Source organism: Colletotrichum phormii, assembly GCF_030913505.1.
Source record: "Colletotrichum phormii strain CBS 102054 chromosome Unknown BDP81scaffold_1, whole genome shotgun sequence".
Lineage (NCBI taxonomy): Eukaryota > Fungi > Ascomycota > Sordariomycetes > Glomerellales > Glomerellaceae > Colletotrichum > Colletotrichum phormii.
This window is the reverse complement of record NW_026851443.1, coordinates 1,076,749-1,101,443: the sequence shown is the minus strand read 5'-3', so window position 1 is coordinate 1,101,443 and position 24,695 is coordinate 1,076,749. Positions and strand designations below refer to the sequence as shown.

Genomic DNA, 24,695 nt, shown 5'->3' with positions numbered 1-24,695 from the left:
AGCACTCCAATTCAAAAGTCGACATTTACCTGGAGGCTTCTATCGTAATTATCCCCAGGTATTCAGCATGATATTCAAACGATCTCACAATGCATCAAAATGAGTTTTGAAGACAAGAATTGACGGGTATCTCCTCTTTCACTCATTGCTACTAGCTAGGGGTAATCGGGACTATATAGAACAACCAAGCCCCCTAGCACTTTACTTTTTTTCCTTTGCCTTTTTTTTTTTTCCTTCCGGTTTTTATCCTAAATACCGATCCCTCTTCAGGTCTCCTTCTCGCCGGACAACAACTTCCAAAGCGCATCCCTCTCGACGTAGTCGTGGTGTATAATGTTGACGAGCCAGTACTCGGAGCCTATCCGCTCCAGCAGCGCCTCGCTCTCGCTGCCCTTGCCGTAGACCTTGGCCCACTCGCCCCAGATTTTGAAGGCCTCCTCGGCCCAGGCGCGGAAGCTGACCTCCTCGATGATGGTCGGGGTGATGATCTCCTTGCCGGGGAAGACGCCCCACGTGACGGCGTTTGTGCTCGCCTCCGTGCCCTCGAGGACGAGGCCGCCGCTCGCGTCGGAGGAGACAAAGTCGCCGGCGCCGTTGGCGGCGTAGAAGCAGATTGTGTTGTCCGTCACCTCGTTGAGGCGGGCGACAAGGCCGGCCCAGTCCGAGGAGGGGATGAAGAGCTCGACAAAGGCCTTTTGGAAGACGAAGCCGTGCTGGGGACCCCAGCCGAAGGTCGGGTCGCGGGAGGGGATGCCGTTGACAGCGGGCTGGGAGGCGACGGTCCACCAGCCGCGGGTGTTGAGCTCGAGGAGCTCTTGCTGGATGATGTTGGACTCGGGGAGGAGCTCCTCCTCGGACCAGGGGATGGCGGCGAGCTGGCCCTTGATGTGGCGGATGAAGATGTTGTTGATGTCCTGGACCGTCTTAGGGGTGCCCCAGAGGCGCATGGCTTGCGTCACGGACATGTGCAGGCTGACGCCGTAGCCATCGATTTCACCGTAGGCGGGGGAGCGGGCGTCACCCCAGCGACCGTTGGGGAAGTCGTCCCAGGTGGCTTCGCGGCCTACTGCGCCGACGCCCTCGGAGATGGCGAGGGTGTTTGCGCGGGTGTTGAGGGGCTCTGAGACCATGAGGCCGGCGGTCGTCGTCTCATATGCGGGATTTGAGGCTGATCCGGAGACGATGATGCGGTTGTGCGGGTCTGAGCCCATTGAGGATGGCCGTCGTCCGTTGGAGAGGGTGCGGGTGGCCGGGTGGGGTACCGGTGACAGGCCGTTGAGCTGGACTGCAGGAACGGCGACGGGGACGGGGATGCCCGGGCCGTCGTCTATGATGGCTTCTTCGTCCTCGTCCTTGGGGTCGGGGATGAGGCCCGTCCGTTCGAGGATGAAGGACACGGCCTTTTCGAGGTTGAGGGTGTAGAAGTGGAAGCCTTTGGGACCGGGCGTCCTGCTCTTGACCTCCTTGACCTGCTCGACGAGCTCGCTGAGGATGTCGACACCGACTTGCTTGACCTTCTCGTCGTCACCCTTTGCCGCGTCCAGTCGAGCCATGAGGTTGTTGGGGATCTTGGCGTGGCTGAGCTTGGTAGTCCGCTTGATCATTTGGTAGCTCTGGATGGGCATCAGGCCGGGGAGGAGGATGATGTCCTTGAAAGCGCCGCTGGGGTGCTCCTTCAAGGTTTTTTCAAAGTTTTCGTAGGCCTTGATGTCGAAGAAGAGCTGGGTCATGATGAAGTCTGCGCCGGCCTGGACCTTGTCAACCAGGTACGGGAGGTCGTGCTCGAAGCTCTGTCCCTGGGGATGACTCTCATCTGCGTGTCCCTCTGGGTAGGCTGCGACTCCTATGCAGAAGTAGTCGCCGTATGTTTTGCGAATGTACTTGACCAGGTCGACGGCCCAGACGAAATCCTCGGCATCGTCAGTCTCAGAGTCCTCGGTGTCGCGGTACTCGTTCTTTCGAGGCGGGTCACCTCGCAGGGCGAGGATGTTCCGGATACCCAGGGCCTTTGCGTCCTCCAGGGCCTTGTCGATGAGCTTACGGCTCATGTTGGTGCATGTAAGATGGAGACAGGTGGTGAGGCCCAGCTCTCTCTGGCATATCTCGGCCAGTTCCAGAGATTTTGTCGAGGTAGATCCGCCGGCTCCCCAGGTGACGTTGACGAAGAGAGGCCGCAACGCCCTCTCCATTCTGTCCAGACGGTCGCGCAGGTTAGAAAGACCCATGGCCGTCTTGGGTGGGAAGAACTCCAAGGAGAAGTAGTTGGCGTCTGCCGGCAGAGCGGCGATCTTGTCCGTGATCTTCTCCATCGTGAGGGCGACGAGTTGTAGCTCGTGTACTTAGAAAATGATGCTTGAGATAAAGGTTGGAGTTTTAACGCGTTATCCTCCTTGATTGTGCGTTTAGTGAAAAGATTGCTCGGCGTTGAAGACCGTTTGAGATTCCTTTGTCGATATCAGACCGCCACGGACGGGCAGGGGCGGGGGACGAGTCTTGGAATTTGATGCCGCCTAGTAACGTGGGGAGCTTCGGGATAAGGAATGAGAAGATGGGCAAAGGGGGTTCACAGAAGACTCAGTAGAACAGAGTTCCTTGTCTCAGGGGATCGAATGTGACGTGATTGGCTTGCTTGCGCTGTCGTCATTCCCCTAGAACAAATTGGATGTGCACCCACGAAGATATTCAAAGGCAAAGACGCGGGACATTGAAAATGATTTTGGCGGGGCAATTTCTTTTTGGAGATAGCAGAACGCACTGTACCACCGACTTCGGATAAGGCGCCCAAGGTGCGGCTAAGCGCGGTACACACAGTGTCAGAAGCCGCTTGAACGGTTTTTAGTTATTCCGCCGCCCCCTTCTTTCAGCGCTCTCGTCCGTTGCCCTTGGAGAAAACTTATCTTTGTTTACAACCTCTATGCACCAGCTCAATGTTTCTGGAAAGGTGACCTCGACAAAATTTCCCAGTACTACCTTGCTCAAAGCAAGAATCGCCTTGCATTATAAAACCCGAATATTGAAACCCCAATCACGACAGAGCCCCGTGCCATGGTGTTGGTCCAGCACTGTCACACCTTCCTTCATAGATGATATGTCCCAGGGGTGTGCGGAACAAATGACGTTCCCCTGCAGGGCCACCTGCCAGTCTGCCACTAAAATTCCGCAGGGTAGGGGCGGAGATGCAGGGGTCCAGAGAGCTCTCCGTTTTTGATGGAGCTGCACGGCAGCTGCAAACGCGAACACCGCTTTCTTCGCTTCAACCCGCGATAGCGTGACGCCGTTGCATGACTCTAAATTTGCTGTCTTTTGCTTCCTCCACCAACGACCACTACCTACCTACCTTTCCCTGCCCAACGACTATGAAAACACCATACCAATGCAATTGATCCACGCGAAACATGTCGGCCGCCTCTGGTCCAGTCGGTCCATCGCGACCTTGGCGAAGAATGCACGACCAACCCCGGCTCTCGTAGCTTCTCGACAGGTTCCGTCTTTCGCAAGCCCGTACCTAGCTCAAGCGACGCAACGACGGAGCTATGCCGATATCAAACTTGATTTCACCGCTCTCGATAAGAAGTGGCGTCAGAAGTGGGATGCGTCGAAAGCTTCTACGGCAAACGATGATTCCAGCAAGCCGAACCAATATGTGCTTCCGATGTTCCCATACCCCTCTGGTACCTTGCATCTCGGCCACCTGCGCGTATACACAATTGCCGACGTTCTTGCTCGCTATCACACGATGAAGGGGTCCCGCGTGATGTTGCCGATGGGATGGGATGCATTCGGTCTTCCGGCTGAAAACGCTGCCATCGACCGTGGAATCGCACCTGCGACCTGGACCCAGACCAATATTGCCAAGATGAAGGAACAACTGGAGGTCATGAATGGCAGCTGGGACTGGGAGAGGGTTTGTTCCCTAGCTCGCCATCTCTACTCTAGCTGACACGATGTCTCTTAGGAACTGACTACCTGCGACCCCGAATTCTACAAACACACCCAAAAGATCTTCTTGATGATGCTCGAACGTGGCCTCGCTTACCAGACTGAAGCAGAGGTCAACTATGACCCGGTCGATATGACAGTACTTGCCAACGAGCAAGTTGACGCCAATGGATGTTCTTGGAGATCCGGTGCCAAGGTCGAGAAGCGCCAGCTGAAGCAGTGGTTCTTCCGCATCTCTGAGTTCAGAGACGCATTGCTGAAGGATTTGGATACACTTGCCCAGAACGACGCTTGGCCTGAGAGGGTCTTGGCCATGCAGAAAAACTGGCTCGGAAAATCTACTGGCGCCGTAATCAAGTTCCCAGTCATGGCCATGGGCCACGATGTCCACGCAGCTATCGAAGTCTTCACGACGCGGCCGGACACATTGTTTGGGGTCCAGTATCTCGCCCTTGCCTCAACCCACCCGATCGTGACTTCATTAGCGAAGGCCGACCCCGAGCTTCAAGCTTACTTAGATACTCTACCCGCATTGCCTAAAGACTCCAAGGTCGGTTATATGCTGCCGCACGTAAGGGCTGTCAACCCGCTGGCATACCACGAGCAGACTCCCGACGACACCAAGAAATCCATCCCGGTGTACGTTGCGCCCTATGTTCTTGGCGACTACGGCGAAGGCGCTGTGATGGGTGTTCCCGGTCACGATCTGCGGGATAACGCTTTCTGGAAGGAGCATCACTATGACGAGCCCGTGAGGTTTGTGTTGGCGGCTTCGGAAGACGAGTCAACTTCCGCAATTGCGAACGAACCTTTCGTCGAGCATGGGGTCATGGCAGCAAACAGCGGTCCTTTCAAGGGTAAATCCTCCACTGAGGCGGGCCGGATGCTCATTGGCATCCTTGAGGCGGCAGACTTGGCTAAGCCGGTTGAGAAATGGAGATTGAGAGACTGGTTGATTAGTCGTCAGCGATACTGGGGAACGCCTATTCCTGTAATTCACTGTGGCTCCTGTGGCCCAGTGCCTGTTCCGGATGATCAGCTGCCGGTCAGATTGCCCGACGTCAGCCATCACTGGACAGATGGGAAGGCTGGTAACCCATTGGAGAGAGCCGAAGACTGGGTGAATACTAGCTGCCCCAAGTGTGGCAGTCATGCAAAGCGTGACACCGACACCATGGACACCTTCGTCGACTCAAGTTGGTACTACGCGCGTTTCGCGGATCCTCACAACACATCACAGCCGCTCTCTGTTGAGGCGGCAAAATCACTGCCGGTGGACCTGTACATTGGTGGTATTGAGCATGCCATCTTGCATCTCCTCTATGCCCGGTTCATCTACAAGTTCCTGGCCACAACAGAACTGTTTCCTGCTTCAGGCGAAGCTGACTCGGTCCACGAGCCATTCAAGAGACTAATTACACAGGGTATGGTGCACGGCAAGACGTACACCGATCCCAAGTCAGGAAGGTTCCTGAAGCCAGACGAGGTTGACTTGGAGGACCCTGCAAACCCCAAAGTCGTGGCCACAGGGGCTACGGCAAATGTGTCATTTGAGAAAATGTCCAAGTCCAAGTACAACGGAGTGGACCCGACCGAGTTCATATCCAAATACGGCGCTGATGCAACCCGAGCTCACGTGCTCTTCCAAGCGCCTGTGGGCGACATCCTTAACTGGGACGAGGACAAGATCGCCGGAGTCACGCGTTGGCTGCATAGGCTTCATGACCATGCAGCCAAACTTCAGGAGTTGTCGGTCGAAGAAAAGCCCATCGTGGCTTACCTTGAGGAGCGCTCAAACAGCTTGTCTTCTCTGGGCGACAAGGAGCTCGCTGTCTGGGACGCTGACGCCGCCATTTGGAGAGCCGTTCAAGTAACAATTGGTTCCATTACCCAGTCCTACGAGACTGTCTATCCGATGAACACCATCGTTTCAGACCTTATGAGTCTGACTAATACCCTCCAGGAGAACACTGGAGCGAGCCCTCTTGTTCAGAGGGAAGCCATGTCTGTTCTCCTTCGGATGATGGCCCCAATTGCACCAGCCTTCTCTGAAGAGTGTTGGAGCCTCCTGCATCCCAAATCAGGTTCCATCTTCGAAGAACCCACTTTCCCTGCGCAGGACAACACGCTGTCCCTGTTGAAGCCGCGTAAGCAGTCTGTGGCTATTCAGATCAACGGAAAGCTGCGCGGTGTTGTAGAAGTGCCCAACCCCCCTTCTGGTCTGGAGGGAGAGGCATTGCGCGACTGGATGGTCGCTGAGGTTCTCAAGTCTGATGAGGGCAAGGCCAAGTTTACTGGAGGTCAATTCGACGTCACATCCCCGAGGAGAGTCATCTTAGCTCGTGGCGGCAAGACGATTAACTTTGTAGTCTAGAGGTGTAAAAGTATATGAGATACCCGGTGGTTTGTACAACATGGAAGCCGAAACAAAGAAGAAACAAACATCACTCATATTAACTCTGCCAGCCGTGTCTACAGTTTTTGAGTTTAGGACCATCTTAAGTACATCCGCGTTCGCCTTGAAGCTTCCGCACCGATATTGAAGGGACGGCACTGCAATTCAGAGTCCTACTCAAACAAGACTAGGAGCTTTTCTAATACTTTGAAGTGTGGTAATTTCTGTAATTTTGTGCTCTCAACTAACTTCTGCTCTCTTCGCGTTGCTATGCCTCAAAGTCTACGGCATACCCTTGAAGCTCCCTGTATGCGCCTTTTTTGTCGTGTAAGTCTACATCATCTTCTCGTCTATTCATTTCTTTTCATGCGATTTTTGTAACAATCAACTCGCCTTCGCCGCCCTCAACTTCCAGGAACGATCCAGTCTCGAGCTTCTTTTTCCACTTGCCACTCTCATAACGTCCCAGAATCATAGTCATACGCAGCAAAGCTCCCTCACTGGAAGCGTGCTCGGCCCCACCCTCTGCGATTGGCGTAAACGTCCACCGACCAAAGGCCCAGTTGAGAATGTAGCGAGATTTAGGATGCGGCGGTGTGGGGATCTGAGAATCCTCGTCAGAGTCTCTCACCGTCGACGACGCGGTCAAGACGGCTTTTATGCGGTATACTTCGTCTTTCGGCGCGGCGCGCAACAGCTTCTGCAAGCTGTCTGCGTTGACAGCCGCGTCCTTGGGACCCTTGAGTTCGATCGAGAGAACCTCGACCTCTGTCTGGTGGTCGTGCGAGTGGTCCTCGCCCTTGTTGTCGTTATCATGTGTGTGCTCTTCCGTAAGGCCCTGCGCGAGACCACCGTCCACGCCAAAGACCAGCTCAGCGCCAACCCAGCCCTTTTTGCTCTTGACCCAGGGAATATCGACCTCGAGGTCGCCCACTCTGTCGAGAACCTCATCGAAGCGGTCCTCGGAGCACAGCTCCCACTTGTTGAACACAATCAAGTCCGTGTATTTTGCCTGAATGCGCGCCGTGTAGCTCGTATCCTCGTACCCCTTCCAATTCTCCGTGTCAATGACGCTGATGACGCCGTCGAGGGTATAGTTGCCCGTCTCGCGCGCGAGGCGGTTGACCTCGAGGGCCAGCGTCGCGGGGAAGGCAGAGCCGCTCGTCTCGATGACGATGCGGTCCGGGCGGACGGTGGCGTGCAGCTCGGCGAGGGCGACGCTGAGCTGGCCGACGAGGTTGCAGCAGATGCAGCCGTTGAGGAGCTCCTGCACGCCCGAGATTGCGTTGGAGGAGGCCAGCTGGGAGTCGACGGCCAGGTCGCCGAATTCGTTCTTGAGCAGTGCGAGCTTGTAGGACGAGTTCGCGGCCTTGAGCTGGGGGAGGAGGTTGAGGATCAGCGTCGTCTTGCCGGAGCCGAGGAAACCGGTGATGATTGTGATGGGGATGGGCGCCATGATTGGCAAAAAGTCGCAAAGTGCGCGCACGTGTGTCGGGGAAACTCTATAAAGTTGAAGACCGTGAACGACCGGCTGGGTAAATCACAGCTGTTAAGCTTTGATGTAGGTATGGTGTCTGGATTACATCAGATCACCCTCCAATTTTTTTGTGTTGAGGAAAATGGCGCCGCCGCTCGGAAGCGGGTTGTCGCGTGGTGGTGGGATGGAGGGGTCGCAGAGCGCCGGTGCAGTCCGATAAGGCATCCGATAAGAGCCGATAAGACGTCCCCTTTCGCTGGGGATTTTAAGGTTATCTTAGCGGACAGCCAAGGGGACTGCAGTGCCGAGCTAGGCGGTTTGACGTCATTGGCCCCAGTTTGCGGGTGGCTCACACCATCTTTCCTGCATCACATCGACAGCAACCAAGCAAACCAGGCAAGCACGGCAGGCACCAGATCAGCCCGTCCTCCCCGAATCGAATTGAATCGCACACATCCACCTCAGCTACGGGTTGGTCTTCATCCAAGCCTGGAGGAAAAGGTCCAGTCCAGTCTCCCCCCCCCCCACCCACCCCCCCCCCCCCCGCCCAGACCTATGCGATCATAGCCTGGAGCTGGGACGCGCGGTCACCGTCTACCCGCCTCTGCCCAGTCCCCGACTCCTGCTTTCCATTACTGCATTCAGGTCCAGCCCAGCTCCATCCATCCCAGCGGCCCCATTTCCATGAACCCGCGCAGAACCGCTTGCCACGTTTGGATTCTGACCTACCTTACCGTATTGCTTGAAGTAACCCCCTTCCCCAGCTCCCCCAGCCCTGTCGGGCTATTTCCTCCTTCCATCTTACCTTCTAGTCTATCAATGCCTGCTGCTCCGCCACACTCGAGAAACTCAATTTTACTTCACAAGAAACTCAGTACCTATCCATCATCGCCCTACCTACCTACTGTCACTATCGTCTTTCGTCGCCCATCTCATATCACATCGACCCACCGTCTCAGCCCTACGACCTTGACGACACGCCATCATCGCATCCGAACACCCTCCCTTACCACCCGACACCAATTATCTCAGCCGCACCAGCCACCCATCATGTCTGCGGAACCCAACAGCAAGTTTGCGCCTGAGCCTCAGATCACGCATAAAGGCCGCGAGTTGAGCTTCAAGCAGAAGCTGGACCAGGCAGCCCACGACGCCCGTAAATCCGAAGAAGAGCCTAAGCAGAACCCTATTGTCGAGAAAGGTTGGTAAAAGCATCACACCCATCCCGCCTTGCCATCATGTCAACACATCATAACTATACCGTCTCTTCAGTTTCATGAACCTTCGCATTTGCACTACACAACAACCCAGATGATCCCGTCTTGTCCTGCCCTGCACTGCTCTGCCCTACCGATTCAAGTCTCCCCCTGGCCTTTCCCTCAAACTTGTCTAGATACGTGTAGCTCATCAAGGACATTCCACAAAAAAAAGTGACACAGTACATTCCAGCCGCCGCCAAGATCCTCGGAAACCCGCAGGAAGAAAAGGAGGAAAAGATTTCGCGCCCTGGAATTCCAGGACCGCCCGAACGGCCGTACGACGACGTCCAGGTGGAGGAGTTTATCCGCCAGCAGCACCGTAGCAAGGGAGAAGACGGCATTCTCCAATGAAGTTTTGGCGAAACAGGAGCGCGACCAAGGAAAGAAGAACAACGCCATTCATTCCTAAACCCCCTATACTGCATCTCCTAGCAGACCAAAGGAAAACAAGCACCAGAGAGGCCTGGATAACAAGTTTTTTTTTATTGAATTGGCGGCGTTTTTGCTTTGGTTATTCTAACCATCATCGATTTTATGAGCCTTCACGACGAAATGAAGCTGGCTTAAGTTTGCACTCACCTGCTTTTTTTCTCCCCTCCCACACCTACCCCTCGCAACGTCATCCCATAGCGCGATTCTGTCAACGGGCTTGGCGCTGATCAAAACGCGGGGAAACCAACTAGCATCCAACCTCACATCATGAGCAACGACTCCAACACCCTCATCATCCTCTCAAAACACGCATTCGCCAAAAGGGAAAGGAAGCAGGGTGCGCGTATGAGAGAGGGGGGGGGGGGGGCATAGCAAAGACACCCTCAAGGAAAACCTGTATTCGTACTTCAATCTAAAAAAACAACAACGTTATTGATTCAAAATAATATCGAAACACCTTTGGGCCCTTTGTCCACCTATGTCAACTCCGCTGTGGGCAGCAGTAGCCCACAAATGCCGCCAATTAGTAAACAAAAATGACATCTTTCTTTCATGTTTGAAAAAGTTCGAAACTCCCGGGAATTATAGCCAAAGATTAATACAGAACAAGGATCCAAAAAACCGTATTTTTCCAATGAACCTTTCTCCCGTCAACCTTTTTCTTTTCCCCTTTTTTGATATTTGGGCGCGAGCACACGGCGTTATGGAGATGCATGATGGGAATGGAAAAAATTAGAGAGTCGATTTAAGCAAAGATGGTAAGGCCGGCAGCCATTGCGATACCGCAAAGGAGACCGAGGCTCTTCTTGAGAGACGGCGCGGAGGCGACCTGGACTGTGGACGGCGTGGAGCCGGAAGCACCACCGGTGGCGGTCGAGCCAGAGGCACCGCCGCCGGAGCCGGGAGCGCCAGACTGGCCGGGGGCACCGCCAGCGCCTCCAGCACCACCGGAAGAGCCTCCAGTACCGGGAGCACCGGATGCGCCAGGGGCTCCAGGAGCGCCAGACTGAGCGGGGGTTCCACCGGGGGCACCACCGGCACCGGGAGCGCCAGACGCGCCGGGAGCACCGCCAGCACCGGGAACTCCAGACGCGCCGGGAGCACCGCCAGCACCGGGAACTCCAGACGCGCCGGGAGCACCGCCAGCACCGGGAACTCCAGAAGCGCCGGGAGCACCGCCAGCGCCGGGAGCGCCGCCAGCACCAGGGGCACCGGACTGGCCAGGTTGAGCAGGGGAGCCACCGCCGGGTGCAGCGTTGTTGTAAGAGCCGTAGCTGCCGTAGACGCCGTAGCTTCCAGCGCCCTGGCTGCCAGAGGGAGCAGCGCCGTTGGAGCCGCCACCGTTTCCTCCAGCACCGCCGCCGGGGGAAGAGCCGCCGTTGTTGTTGTTGTTGTTGTTGTTGTTGTTGTTGTTGTTGTTGTTGGCGCCGCCTCCGTTGCCGGTGCCCTGGCCGTTACCGTTGCTGTAGGAGCCGTAGGATCCGTAGACGCCGTAGGGGGCGGCGGTGATGACGGGGTTGGAGTTGGCGGTGACACCGTTGCCGTTGATGACGACGTCGGCGGTCGGGGTCGGGATGGGGCAGATGATGGGGATGGTCTTTTGGGCGCAGGGCTCGCAGAAGACGGTGGTGGGGGCGAAGCAAGGGGGGATCTCCTTGGTCACGTACTCCCAGGGCTGGCCGGTGCAGACCTCGGTGACGGTGTAAGTGGCCATCCACGAGGTGGAGGGGTTGGCGGCGAGGGCCGTTGTCGTGTACACGGTGGTGTAGACATTGGTGGTCGCGGTGGCGGTGACCGTGGCCGCCGGGTCGCAGGTGAAGAAGGCCGAGGTGGTAAGGGCTCCGGAACTGGGGTGTATGTCAGCGAGTCTGTGTAACACGAGAGGTGATGGTGATATATCAAAAAAGGGGATGGTGTTCTCACCTCATCTTGACTGTTGTTTAGTACTAGCTTGGGGGAGAGTTGATTAGGCGTATATGGATTTGAGGGTTTGGAATTAGTTGTACGGGGCGAGCGAAGGGATTAGATTGAGCTGTACGGAACGAGCGACAGACAGGTTATCCTGGAATTACGGAACGAATGTGAGGGGACAGAGTCCAACGAACGACTGGGTGAGCGAGACTTCGTCTAGGGGCGGAAGACCGGGGGAACGGGGGGGAGGAGAGAGAGAACTGGGGAACGAAAGGGCTAATCCAAGAGTTTCCTTCATCACGGCCGGCCTCTTCGTCTTATAGGGAGAGACCAGCAACAGTCAGGAGCACGGCAAAAGGCGAGCCAAGAACCAAGAAGGGGGTTAGCTGGAACACATACGCACACACACAAGCCCGGTCCCTGGGTACGTTGTTCCCCCCCGACTGGCTGTATGAAAGCAAGCATCTGGTGGGAATGATGGGACATTGCGGTACATTCCTCAGAGCCCGGGTCCGGACGACGATGGTCCCCTTGGGAGGAGCCGTTGACATCAGACATGTCCTCTCCATCCCGTGTGAGTAGGGAAAGCATGCGGTAATGTCCACCTTGGAGGGCCGGAGTGGATGCTAGAGGTGGTGCGGCTGATCCGAGAAGTCGGATTGAGGAGAACCATCTTCCAATCCTTCGTGTAGCTTGATTGCTAGAGGTGGGGATACTATCACCAGCTTGGCAACGACGACGGACGAAAAGAGGCAAGGGCACATATCCTGTATGCCGGGATCAGAGACTCAGACGGGTGCCGGGGCGTTGACGCGCAGCAGCATTGCTCGGGGGCATGGTCAAGAATGCAGCCAGGGGCCAAGACATGTGGCATGGTTACACCTCAACGGAGGGAAAAGAGTGAATGAGGAGAAGAGAGAAAGAGGGCCTATGGAAACGCTTTCAACCGTCTTGTCGTCTGTCAGGACTCCAGGAGGTTCAAAACCAAGACACGTGCAAATTCGGGACTAACAGTCTAGAACCTAAACCGCTTTTTTTCGTGCCTGGATCTTTCCCCCCTTGTACCTGAGGCTGTCACGCCCGTGTCTCGTCCTCCTGGGATTTTGATCGACCCTCACGGCAACGCTGAGGCGGCGGCATTGGGAATGGAAGGAACCAGGAGGGACGGATACTCCCTTACGGAAGGAACTCTTGCACCAGAGGACCACCTTTTCTTCGCTTTGTGGTTCGTTGAAGAGTGAAGACGGTGTTGACAGTTGCCAGACACACTTCACTGCACCCTTCTCTTGCCTTAATCCTCTTCAGCCCCAAAATGACGAGAGATGCCGTTGGCATGCTCTATGCCTTCCACCACTTGCACAGAGTCTGAATTCAGCTCCGGCACGTAGGGAATGGCAATTATGGCACTGAACCAGTCCAGCCAACCGGCATGGCGTCAACTTGAACAGGTTATGAGGCTCGGGACATTCTCCCATCACTTGCCGGGGCCGTTCCTGGACCCAAGGTTCCTTGGGAGCGAAAGTTAGAGTCGGTACTTCAGTTGCAGGAAAGTACCTCCTCAAAAACCTCAAATTTCTTTGCAAACGGCATCCAGTTGACGACCAGCAGAATGAGCGCTATCCGGGTTACTGGCACCGCAGGTCTCACTATTTCAATGGTAGTGCACTCCATCGCCTCGACGAGCGGGCGACAAGGCGAAAAAACGTAAATACGACTCATGCCTGATTCGAGAATTTGGCATGTCCCCCATCAACAGCATCCCTCACCCACCGCCCGTGAAATGGGCCTGGGGAGAGACTTCCTATAATCCAGGGAATTTTAATCTGCAGAGCGATCCAACTCCGAAGAGAGGAAAAGGCAACGCTACACCGTGAGAAAAGACTGGGTGTAGGTCGTGGCAGCTCTGGGTTACTTTTTGATCTAAGGAAAAAAAAGAAGAAGAAAGAGAAAAATATTTTTGGCAGCGAGCCGCCCTTTTGAAGCTGCTGGAATTTGGCGCTAGGCCGTCTTGGGTCCGACCCATCACTCCTACCGTGCAAGGCGTTTGTTGAACCACTGTCCATTGGCACTGTGCGATACTGCAGAGATTTCTGCATAATCCACAGTGCCCACTTCGATATGTGGGGCCGCGCTCTTCAAGCTTCACCGTTCCAGTGTTACCATCACCACGTTGGTCATGCATGCTCAGGAATAAGATTATCATTCAGCCCCGTCTAGTCTAACCAGTCGAGGAATTCCATCATACCAGAGATTTCAAAGAGCTCCATTGCCACGCGGAACGACACCGAAAACACCAAAAGCCAAGACTGTTGGACTCCACGGGCTCGATTCGCTGAAGCAGCCTGCCAGCCCTACATTACGAAGGGCTTCCCCCCCTTCCCCTTATCCCAAGCGCCTGAACACCCAATTATGCATCTACCATTAGCCGGTTCTCTTTATCTCTTTATCTCTTTATCTCTTTATCTCTTTATCTCTTTATCTCTTTCTCTCTTTTTCTACCAGTTCTTGGCGACCGTCATGGTTCTTGAACCCGCAGCGAAATCCTTAGCGTAGTCGGTGCCGATATACCGGCCCTTGAACATCCAGATAATGATACTGGGCAACCTCCACGTTCCCATCTGGCCAGTCGCCCTGCTCCGTCCAATCGTGATGCCGGCCACTACCTTTGGGTCGACAACGTACGGCGCCGGCCTCGGCGCGCCCGTGAAGTGAGCCTGGATGCTCTTCACCACGTGCTGCACCTGCAAGTCTGCCAGCCGCCCGTACCCGCCCTCGAGGTTACCAACGTCGCCCACCACAAAGATGTTGTCGTGGCCGGTCGCGCGCAGGCTGTTGTCCTGCTTGACGTATCCGGGCGGGTCGAGCATGTTGGACGGCAGGAACGAGGTGTTGGGGATGTCGCCGACGGTCGGCAGGTATGCGTCCGTCTGCAGCGTCGTCTTCTTGCCGCTCTTGTCCGTCAGCTCGAGCGTCTTTTGGCCGTTGGCATCGGTCTTTACGCTCGTGACCTTTGTGTTGTGGATCGTCTTGACGTTGAGCTTCTGCAGCTCGTTGAGCGCCGCCTTGCGTACGCTGTCGGTGAAGGGGGGGCCGAGGGGCAACTCGTCGTTGTAGATAAAGTAGACGTCCTTGTTGCACTTCTGCGAGTACTCGAAGCCGATCTCGCCCACCGTCTCGGTGCCCGTGATGCCGCCGCCGGCGACCACGATGCTCTTGGCGTCGGAAAGCTGTCGGCGAATGTCGCCGAGTGCCTTCTTGGTCTCCTCCGTCGTGCCGACCTCCTTCCACGGCATGCTCTCCTTGGCGCGGGTGCCGGTCGCGATGACGACGGCATCGTAGGCGATTGACCTGCGGCTGCCGTCGTTGACCACCACGTCGACGGTATTCTTGTCGTCGTTGAGCTGCTCGGCCTTGCCGATGATGACCTCGTAGCTTTCCTTGGGGTACTTTGCGAATGACGGCTCAATGGGGTGGAAGAGCACGTCGTCGCCAAACTGGCCCGGCACGACGCCGCGAACGGAGGCGAGGTTCCAGTAGCTATGAAGCTTGGGTGTAAGTGGATGACGTCTTGCATAGTGTGTGTGTGTGTGTGTGTGTGTGTGTGTGTGTGCTACGCCACCAAAGAGGGAAACTTACTGCTCGGAATTGGGCGTCACCAAGACGACCTTCAGGTCCTTTACCAACGGCACCGTATGCTTCAAAGCATGGTGTGCAATGGGCAGGCCAGCCAGGCCGGCACCCAGAACGACGAGGGTAGGCATTATCGCTTTGTTCAGAGATTTGGTGTGTTCGTGTGCAAGCTTAGGTAGGAGAAGTTGCGTAAAGAAGCTTCTATAGCTCGAGGAAGCTTGGTAGCTCGAAGACAGCGATAGGTCGTATCAAGGGTTTTTGGCACCCCTTGCAGTTATGCTAGGATGTAGCTCTTCCGAGTTTCTGATTCGTTTCGGAACGTTCGGAAGATGTGTGAGTTGATTGTGGATGAGCAAGCCAGGTCTCTACTATCAGTGAAGAGAGCGAGGGCGACAGAATCGCTTTATACAAAATTGGAACGGACTTCAGATGCGTCAACTCAGGAATTAAAGTTGTGTACGATAGGAGAATCGGCCTTCAAATTACGCCTAGGTTTTTTTTGCGTGCAATGGGGCGCCAAGGTGTAGTACGCGGTGTAACTCGGAGACATTTCTGCGTAGAGCACCCGACTCATCGACAGGGCCCTCCCGGAAAGTCCCAAGTTCTCAACCCCGGACGGACACCCAAGACGGGAAGGAACCACCACCTCAGATAGAGATCTAGAACAGTTACACTAGATTGATCATTGTGGATTTGTGACAAAGCGCATCTTTACGGATTAGCCGCTCGGGGCGGATACAGTTATTAGTCAGGTAAGAGGACTACAATCTATTTTACCTGTAAACTAGGCGCGAGGGGAACAAGGTGCAAGTGACTCATGCAATTCGCTTTGAAAGAGGGAGGGAGAAATATCCGCTTGCGCTATTTACAAGGGAGCATACAGCAAGAAATGGGCTTAGACAAAGACATTTGATGATTGAGCAGCACACTTGCAAGGGAAAGCTATGTTTGAGAGTGCGAGCATGCGAGCGAGCACGCACGCGCGCGGTGCGGAGCGGAGCGGACTTTTTTGCAGTCACACAAAGGTACAACCAACCGCGCAAGATTGAAAAGCAGGCGCCGTCATGACAAAGAATCCTCACGAGGGCAAGTCGTGACGACTCTCTCAGGAAGGAAGGGCGTGGCGAGGTCACATGATTGAGCGTGTGACGCGGAGCTCGTCAACAACCCGGGCCCGTGCGGAGGAAAGCTCCCCCTAGTCAGAGTCTCGGGGGACTGAACCCAAATCCCTCCGGACCGGCCAAGTTCCTATCCCGACCTGGTTGTGTTCTTATCCCGACCCGGCCACGTTGACCCTCCGGCCTCGTCCTGTACTGCCCCGCGTCCCGAGCCTTGGCATCACCTTGTCCTTTCTCAATGTTTTTGTCGGCTCAGTTGATCCGTCATCCGCGCTGTCGTGATGGTTAATCGGTGGGAGATCCAAGTTTGCGCCGGACGACCGGGATTGTTACGGCATCAAGATCCACAAGTAGGGATAGGCGGCTGGTGGATGAACCACTACCGGGATGTCGGTGCTGGGATCCTCAACATCACGTGGATGAGTTAATCGCAACTACGAGGCAGACGGAACACGATGTGCCGCATCTCAACTGTTGTATTGGCATGCTGCTCTACACTATATACGACTGGCATCCCTCCACATCCAGCTTACAGCGGCAGCCAGGAAAAGAAAAGAAAACATCTTCTGGCCTCTTCAGCAGGTTACCCAAAACTCCCCATCCCGTGCCCGTAACGGCCTGTAAAGGTCTACATGAAGATGAACAGGGAACCGATGAGGCAGAGACCCATGGTCATGATACCGAGACCGGGAGCGAGACTGAGACCACTGGCGCGGGCGGGGTTTGACGGCTGAGCACCACCAACAGGGGGCGCGCTGGCACCGGGCATACCGGGCATCGGCGTCGTCATACCGGGGGCCATGCTCATGCCGGGCATGTTGGGCATACCAGGCATACCACCGCCTCCGGGCGTAGTCGGGGTTCCAGCGGGGGGCGCAGGGGCGGGCATCGGCATCGGCATCGGCATCGGCTTGGGCTGCATGGGCATGCCACCTCCTCCACCAGTGCTGTTACCGCGGCCGCCTCCTTCTCCAGTTCCTTGGCCAGCGCCAACGGGTCCGGCGTTCGTGACGCGGAAGAAGTTACCGGCGACAACCTTGTCTGATAGACCGGCCGCCATGAGACCGTTCATGACGTTGAAGTCACGACGGCTTTGAGCCGCGCCGGAGAGGGCCATAAGGCCTTGCTGCGTGATCATCGTATGGTCGACCGCGACAAAGGTGTATCGATGGCTGAGAGGCTCTCTCGCGGGCGGGTTGGGGCCAATGTAAGGCGCCAGAGCGGCCGCGTTCATCTTGTTCTGCATGAGGAACACCTTCTTGGGCCCGGCGGTCGTGTTGAGCGTCATCGGGGTGTCGGCAGACATGAGGCCGGTCTGCATCCAGTGGAGAAGAGTTCCGGTCTTGGGGGGCTGGTTGGTCGGGACGTCGATGTCAACCATTATCACCGCATACTGGCCCTTAAGCTGCTGCTCGGTCGCGATTGTGGGTTGCGTCTGACTAGCTGTTGGGTGATTGTTAGGTTGACCTCACTCTTTGGTCTCGACCGTGTGAAAACTTACAATCCCTAGGCAAGTTCACGCCATCCAGTGCCGAGATGCCTCCGTAAGAAACAATTAGGGGAGTGTTTGATTGGGGCATAAAGCCCATGGGCGTAGCGGCCGACGTCAACGTCGCCGCCGCCAGGACGGCAATAGCCTTAGACAACATTATTAAGAAATATCTCGAAGGAGCGTGTAGTAAGTCGCTACTTTGTTTAGAATCGAAAGAAAAGAAGGAATGAATATGAACAACACAGCCAAACGGAAATACCTGGCTCAACCACAACGTCGTTTAACAGGAAAGAAAAAGAGTTTCGGCCATGCTTATCCTACCTTTGGGCGACCTGCCCAGACATTATCTAGGGCGCCTACTCTTTTCGCCCCATGTAAACCTTGGGGGTCATCCGTGGGTGCGGAAACATTGTCGATCCAGGATGAAACGCAGTCTTAGCACTGTTGTTACAAGACGCAACTGTCTGCTGCATGAAGCATTGGCCCGCGGCCACACTCTCTGGGGCTCGGGAGATGCGCGTCGATGGACGGGGAAAGCCTGTACCTGGATTATGCAGGGTTGTCCTTATTTGAAGTTTGAACAGAACAGGAACAAGCTGCGACTACAAGTTGCGACATTGCGCCCCGCCGGGAGATCAAATGTTCTCTACCCTTTTTGCGCCTTGGGTGTTGGCTGGAAATGGCGATATCCCAAGTAAAGATCTCTAGCATTATCCCGCTTCTTCCTGCTGTGCCGGTGTATCCTATCAAGCGACCCCGGAAAAGACCCTTTAAACATGTCCATGATTGCCTTGGCAGAGTCTGTGAAAATGAAGGTTGGCGATCATTTTGGCTGGCTAGGAGTAGTCAGCCAAGAGATGGGATGTTTGTGCGACGTCGGCATAGTTTCTGGACTCAACCCGGGGTCTGTGTGTTGGAGATGCGCCCTTACTGTCTTCTCCTAACAACTGGACATTGCGGTGAAAGCCAATCACGTTGTGCTGAGTTGCGCTCCGGCTCTCTTCCGTACTGGTAGTTGAGTAGAAGCCAATGACAGAAATTCCCGTGACTTGCGAAACTAAGAACCAAGAAAGAACGATCTGTTCTGCCACGGCGCTTCCAAGAAATGGGGAAACGGATGCAGCCGGCCTTACTTCTGGGAATCCATGCTGACTTTGTGGCTGGCACAACCCCGCCACTTATAGTATTGAATTGTAGGAGACCATGAAACATCGGCCTTTTGTTTCCGATACTCGGCATCCGGAGTCTACCAGCGTCTTCGCCAATGGTCGTCCGGGACGTATAAAACCCAAAAAGGACGCCATCCGAACTTCACCACAAGGCTACAGACTGCAGAGAACAGGTTGACGGTGAATATGTGCGCAAAGCTCAAATCACTGTTCGTCGGTCGTCCGGCTCGTTGCGCAACAGACTTGGTTCGACGAGGGAACTAAGTTGTGAAAGTGGATACCAAATGGCTGGGAATGACCCGAATCCGGATGGGATTGAAGCTCAAGCCTGTGTCTTCCACCAATGACTTTTTCAGCAGCAAATCCCGCGTAAATGAGTCGCCAAGGCAAGGTTTGCTCGCCCAATGCGCCTCAGAGCCAAAATCATCATGCATTCATATGACCAGCACTAAAGTGCCATATGAACGCCAAACTTTCGTGTGGGATGCCGACATCGTCAACTTGCTTATGTTGGTGATAGGAATGGTGTTTAGCCTTGGCGTATTGAAGGTTATCGACTGTGCGATACCAACCATGGGAGTTTGCAGGAATGATCATCCACCGTCGTCAGGTCGTGAACACCCTTCTGCCACCTGGGATGAGCGCAATGTCATTTGTCGCCGCGAAAGTGTTTGTCTGCTCCAAATGATCGACAGCATACACAGCTAGATGGGGTTTCCCGGCCTGAACACTAATGCATCCGTACACTTTGGCTTTTTGCGGGCGAACAAGCCCTCCAGCCGGTTGGAGGACATGATAGCCATGGCTGAACCACGATAACCCTCCGATTTCCCTCAATGGGTAGCAGGGTCTGGGATGATTGATACCCAGAACAAGACCTAGGCCTATTTGATGGTTTGCGGAGCCAAAGAGTCTCTCGTGTGTATGGATGCCCGACTCAGAACACTCCGGCAGCGGGGTTGACGGAGGATCGGCAAAAGATCGACTGGGTTGTCGAATGTTGTAAGGCGAGGCAAGGGTTCCGTCCACAAGATCAGACGAGAGTTATCGTGGCACGCGCGTGTGGATTCAACGGTCGTCATCTTCCTTCCCGTCTGCGTATTTGTTGGACAGAAGCTATGTTGCAATCCTTCGCGGATGTGCAGGTCTTTGCCCAGGAACGCAAGCGTCTGAACAATACTTCTCGGGCGGTCGATGCCGTGCCTGGTCCCTCGGAAGTCCAGTTAGCATCTCAAGATCGCAATCTCATGTAGACAGAGTTCTCAAATACCGTGTCAGATCCGATGGTGGTGGTTTCATCTGAATCATGTGCCCATCGTGGTTGTACGAGAGAAGGGGAAAGTCAACCGCGTGTCACTCGGAGGGGTAGATGTGAGCACGGCAAAAATGGCATACATACCTACCTCGCTTTCGGGGATGAAATTGAGTGAGGAAGACTGCACGCTACAGGAAGTAGTTGGCGAGTCTGAAGGGAAGGATGCGCCTTTGCGATAAGGTAAGTAATTGGCATTTACATCTGGTAGGTGCCATTCGGTGACCCAATCACCTTGCGCTCGAGGTTGCGGCAGGAAAGAATGCCCGCGTGTCCTCTCAACCGACACGAGGAGATTACTCTGTAATGGCAGTTTTGGTCATCCACGTCACTTTGGACACTGCAAAGTTTATTGAGTTAATTGAGTTAGATAATGGCATCAGGATGGAAGAAAGTTACTAAGCATGACAACATCCCACCAGAAAGAGTTGTTATTGTACTTCTGGGCGGTGGCTATTTCGAAATAGGATGATGACATACTGCCTGAGCTGAGTATTGTGATTGATTCACGTGAGGTGGCCAGTAGTTATCCCGCTTCGCCGAAGAGTTGTGATAACGACGTGCTGAGCCTTTCGGGAATGAGAAGACTCGTAGATATGTCTGATCTTTTACCGCCTGGTGGTAATTACTTGATATCTCCTCTAGTAAAGGAGGGAGAAGGCCTGGTATTCCTCAAGAACAACTTCACCAGAAACTTCTCAATGGCCCATGTCTGCCTGGTCCCTGACCGACAAAGAGAACCGACGGGTTGATTATTGGTGGTGGATGTTTTCATGTCAGAGTAAGCATTCCGTGCTATTTCAACCCAGAACCTTGTCCACTTCTCAGATAGTAGTTTGATATTCATGGTCTCGGCCACGCTCAAGCTTTACGTGTACTTACCAACGCCATATGTTCAATTTTCCCCCTGACTGATTCTGTGATAGGTAGTGAAATTATATCAAGGCTGTATTAGGAGTTTGGGCTAGGAAAGCACGAATTCAACATACAACTAGGACAAGTCAGCTTCGCAATCACGCAATGTACTTATCCGCTTGCTCAAGAAGTTGTGAAAAGACCCTTTTCGGAAAGGATACAACCGACGGGGAATGATGGTGATAGTGGCGATTCGACGAAGACGATCTTCCAGATTCCCCGCCACGCTCGCATGCTGTTTTGATGAAGGACGAGCAACCATACCACATTGCCCCCATTGAGATGGGGGTTTGCCAATCTTCTGTGAGTCGAAATCCAGGGACAAGAAGCCTGGACTGCTCTTTTCAGAAAGGATTCTTCTCTCGAGGGCTCAAGAGACTGCTTCGTCAAAGCCTGGGTTAAACTCGTGAGGGTAAGCTCATAACGAGAATCACCCGTTACCGTCATCGCTCCCGCACCGCGCGACACCCACTGCCACGACAAAATATAACTGGAGACGGTGGCCAGAATGACGGCATAGGCGTCCTTGTATGAGGTCCTCTAGGTTACACTTACACCAGCGCTGATTCACCGACCGGTCGGGCGTTACACGCACATCTCGAGGAATTCTAGGGGACTTGGGCAGCGAATATGGAGCAACTCGTCCACCACTAACTTCTCTTCCCAGACACCTAGACTGGATAACCCTATATGTGATCTGAAGGGGCGTGACGGCGACGTACTGTAGCACTGTAGTAAGGGGTAAGAGTGAAGGCTATGGCCAACCGATGGTGACCTGGTACCGTAAAAAGACGGGCAACCGCCACCGAGGATGTTTACTGCGAAATACGCATAGCGACAGAACTGTGGACTGTTGAACGTAGACCATAGCTGGATCTCGATGTTCAACACTGGGGATGTGAAAGATGTTTGATAGCTGCTCCAGCCTTACCCGAGTCCGTTAGTTGACGAGCAAGCTTCAATATCTCAGAGAAGATCGCGCTCGAGAAGTCGGAACGGCCGTCAGGATGACGGAGGGGATCGCCGAGCAGCTCAGTGAGAGCCAATCATTACCGGGACGGTTAGCGGCGAGGATCTCGAGGGGCGAGAGCTTCAAACCCATCGGGCCCCAGTGAATTCGGACGCAGAGGTGCCGCAAAGTGGCGGGGAAAGCACCGGGTCGGTCAGAGAGGTTTCGGGGATCAGAGAGGGGCAGAAGAAAAGACTCGGCGTGCTGCTATCTTCTCTGGCATCTATGAGGTGTTCCGATGATGCTCGAGCTTGGGACTATCATCGCTAAGTTTGAGGGCGCGTGGACCTTGATACTCATGTTGAGTCGGAGAAGGGAGATCGGGACTCGTCATTGTGGACGAGGTGTCGGCCGATAATTCTCTCCCTGGGTGTGAAGGAGGCCATTAGATGCCTGGTTGGCACGTTGGAAGCCGTCTCTAAGGTAGTATAACATCATTCATGACGTTTCAGAGGATGTTTCCCCAGACCTCCACGACCCCCTCGGCCCCCATCAAAGGCCCATCGCAGGCGAGACCGATGTCATTATGCGGGCCATTCGTTCATACTGCGTGGTCTAGCCGTTGGGACGGCTCCTACCGCGGCCGAGAAGTTGAGGACGCAGGCACGCAGGGGCGAAAGCACTTTGCAGCCCGTACCTATTTGTTAGCTGTAATTCAGGGGTCGTCGCTGAGTACGGTATGCTGTCACGGACGACCATCCGCCCAAAGTAGGAGGATTGAGATCTGATTGTGTGTGGCAGCTCTTCGGGCATAGCGGCCGGTAGAGATGAGGTGAGGTGAGAGGCATGGCGTCATCACGTGTAATGGCATACCTTTGACGGTAGCGCAAAGAACAGTTCGTTCATATCATCACTTTGAGGTATGTGAGCTCTTCATTCTCTTGTGGTCCGGGTCAGACAGTGTCAGGGTCTGGAACCTTGGCGCGGCCCTGAGTCCCCATTCGAGGCTGAGAGGAGCTCATGGAGAGTGTGGATAGTTATGGTATGATGCAGGTGGCGGGAACTGCTTCATGGGTGCTCCCATACTTAGACGGGAGAGGCTTTTTTTTTTCTCTCATTGTCAGCTGTCGTAAGGGTCGCACGATGATGAGGGAAACTGTAGCAAGGGGTGAAGCGAAAGAAAAAAAAAGAGAATTTAGCTTCAATCGCAGCTAGGTGTGCATGACAGACAATGCAGCAGTGCTCGAACGAAGCAAGACGGGAGCCGCATTCTAGCTAGCAAACGTGCAAATCTGAAGATCTAGGAGAGAAAAGGGTTTCTTTCCCGCCTCGTGGAACTCGGTCTAAGCGGGCTGTCGACGTAAAGAGACGTCGAAAGACATAACTTGTGGTGCTGTCTGTGGTGCTATGAGGTCGTCGCGCGTATCATTCCTTCTTGTGACGGAATGGACCAGCGTTTGAGCCTTTGAGGGAAAAGGGGGGCGTGTCTGTGGTGTGTAACGGAGCAGCTTGTCAAAACGTTACCAGGGAGGGAAGGGGGAAAATGGAAGAAAACGCTCGCTCCAACGTTATGATTGGTTTACTGGGCCGGAAGCAGGGGGGATCCGACCGTCGGACCAGGGGTGCAGGACTGCGGGTGACATCATAGGGCGCCGGGTTAGTGGCGCAGCGTGACTTCACACGAGACTTGATTGGCAAGACCTGACGACACACCAACCTCCAAAGAGCTCCAACGACGTAGATTGAGGCGAGGCCGACACGAACAGAGAGGATGGAAGAGCTGCCTTCCGTCAGCCTTGACGTCTGTGTGCCCCATCCAGCCAGCCCCAAAGTCTGAATTTCTGTCGTCTGCCTAACAAGCACACAAGCTACGGCCGGTTCGAGGTCTGTCCGTCGCTACGCATACGTCCTGTCCACATGCATCCATTCATGGACCATCCTCCATGAGAGCATCCATCCCTCTCTTGCGACCCCCCCCCCCCGGCCGTCTATCTTACGTTACGGTTTGCTGCGTATCGCCTATCTTCCGTCAGAGCTGTCTCGCCGCTGCTCAAGGGAGGCAATCCATGCTCCAATGGGGGTTCTAGGCCATCAATGATCAAAATACAAACGCGCAAACCCGCTGTTTCGGTTACTTTCCTTTAGCGACAAAGTGTGTTTTCTCTCTTGTCAGATCTCCCCGGCCTTTCAATCCCAGCGTGTATCGGAGTTTTAGTTCGCGGACCCCTGACTCTTGCACTGCTTGGTAAATCTCTCACCTGAAGAGATATGTCACCAACTTCTCGGTGAGGGCCTGATCAAGACCGGATGCGGCCTACGGTGCAATGAACCTTGTCTGCTCCTCCGTGACCCGGCTCCGTGATATCGAGGGGCCAAAAGTTGTGCAAAGTTTCCTTGTTGTTGATCTTGGCACCCTGCCGACTCACTCTTCAACTCTGAATAGCTTCGGCATGGGCCAGCTCCGGTGGACCAGGTCAAGTGTGGGAGGGCGTGATGGGGCACGTCAAGATCCCCCTGACATGGGAATCATGGGAATCGACGCAGAGGCCTTTGATGGATGGGGTTGCCACCGGGGTGGGAAGGGGCAATTATCATCCTCATCAATTTCTCGGGAGGGGGGATGGGAAATTGAGGCCCAAGAGTGCCGAAATCTAGTCTCGCCGCTCTCGCCGCCATGGCAAATTGAGCAGATTCCCA

At 54.7% G+C, this 24,695-nt stretch overlaps 7 protein-coding genes across 7 annotated transcripts; 2 read left to right on the top strand and 5 right to left on the bottom strand.

The window, feature by feature from the left end:
- Positions 1 to 119: 119 nt before the first annotated feature.
- Positions 120 to 2,694, bottom strand: BDP81DRAFT_412732 (methylenetetrahydrofolate reductase). The gene has a single exon (XM_060589237.1). The coding sequence runs from the start codon at positions 2,307 to 2,309 to the stop codon at positions 267 to 269; it is 2,043 nt and encodes a 680-aa protein (XP_060451515.1). The 5' UTR covers positions 2,310 to 2,694; the 3' UTR covers positions 120 to 266.
- Positions 2,695 to 3,373: 679 nt separating this feature from the next.
- On the top strand, positions 3,374 to 6,313 carry BDP81DRAFT_307418 (leucyl-tRNA synthetase; the record flags this gene model as incomplete). Its single annotated transcript, XM_060583364.1, has 2 exons — positions 3,374 to 3,904; positions 3,956 to 6,313. 2 exons carry the CDS (start codon positions 3,374 to 3,376, stop codon positions 6,311 to 6,313), a joined length of 2,889 nt encoding a protein of 962 aa, XP_060451514.1.
- Positions 6,314 to 6,331: 18 nt separating this feature from the next.
- Positions 6,332 to 7,968, bottom strand: BDP81DRAFT_363109 (CobW/HypB/UreG). Its single transcript, XM_060586460.1, has one exon. The coding sequence runs from the start codon at positions 7,788 to 7,790 to the stop codon at positions 6,699 to 6,701; it is 1,092 nt and encodes a 363-aa protein (XP_060451513.1). The 5' UTR covers positions 7,791 to 7,968; the 3' UTR covers positions 6,332 to 6,698.
- Positions 7,969 to 8,488: 520 nt separating this feature from the next.
- Positions 8,489 to 9,860, top strand: BDP81DRAFT_412726 (uncharacterized protein). Its single transcript, XM_060589236.1, has 2 exons — positions 8,489 to 9,012; positions 9,243 to 9,860. Exons 1-2 carry the CDS (start codon positions 8,496 to 8,498, stop codon positions 9,419 to 9,421), a joined length of 696 nt encoding a protein of 231 aa, XP_060451512.1. The 5' UTR covers positions 8,489 to 8,495; the 3' UTR covers positions 9,422 to 9,860.
- BDP81DRAFT_4399 (uncharacterized protein) lies at positions 9,854 to 11,570 on the bottom strand. The gene is made up of 2 exons (XM_060591451.1): positions 11,426 to 11,570; positions 9,854 to 11,349 (listed from the first exon to the last, which is right to left on the bottom strand). The coding sequence occupies exons 1-2, from the start codon at positions 11,428 to 11,430 to the stop codon at positions 10,248 to 10,250; spliced, it is 1,107 nt and encodes a 368-aa protein (XP_060451511.1). The 5' UTR covers positions 11,431 to 11,570; the 3' UTR covers positions 9,854 to 10,247.
- A 2,026-nt stretch (positions 11,571 to 13,596) lies between these two features.
- BDP81DRAFT_401548 (uncharacterized protein) lies at positions 13,597 to 15,542 on the bottom strand. Its single transcript, XM_060588811.1, has 2 exons — positions 15,050 to 15,542; positions 13,597 to 14,950 (listed from the first exon to the last, which is right to left on the bottom strand). Exons 1-2 carry the CDS (start codon positions 15,172 to 15,174, stop codon positions 13,909 to 13,911), a joined length of 1,167 nt encoding a protein of 388 aa, XP_060451510.1. The 5' UTR covers positions 15,175 to 15,542; the 3' UTR covers positions 13,597 to 13,908.
- Positions 15,543 to 16,782: 1,240 nt separating this feature from the next.
- BDP81DRAFT_4368 (phosphatidylethanolamine-binding protein) lies at positions 16,783 to 17,935 on the bottom strand. Its single transcript, XM_060591170.1, has 2 exons — positions 17,663 to 17,935; positions 16,783 to 17,604 (listed from the first exon to the last, which is right to left on the bottom strand). Exons 1-2 carry the CDS (start codon positions 17,808 to 17,810, stop codon positions 16,790 to 16,792), a joined length of 963 nt encoding a protein of 320 aa, XP_060451509.1. The 5' UTR covers positions 17,811 to 17,935; the 3' UTR covers positions 16,783 to 16,789.
- Between the last annotated feature and the right edge of the window lie 6,760 nt (positions 17,936 to 24,695).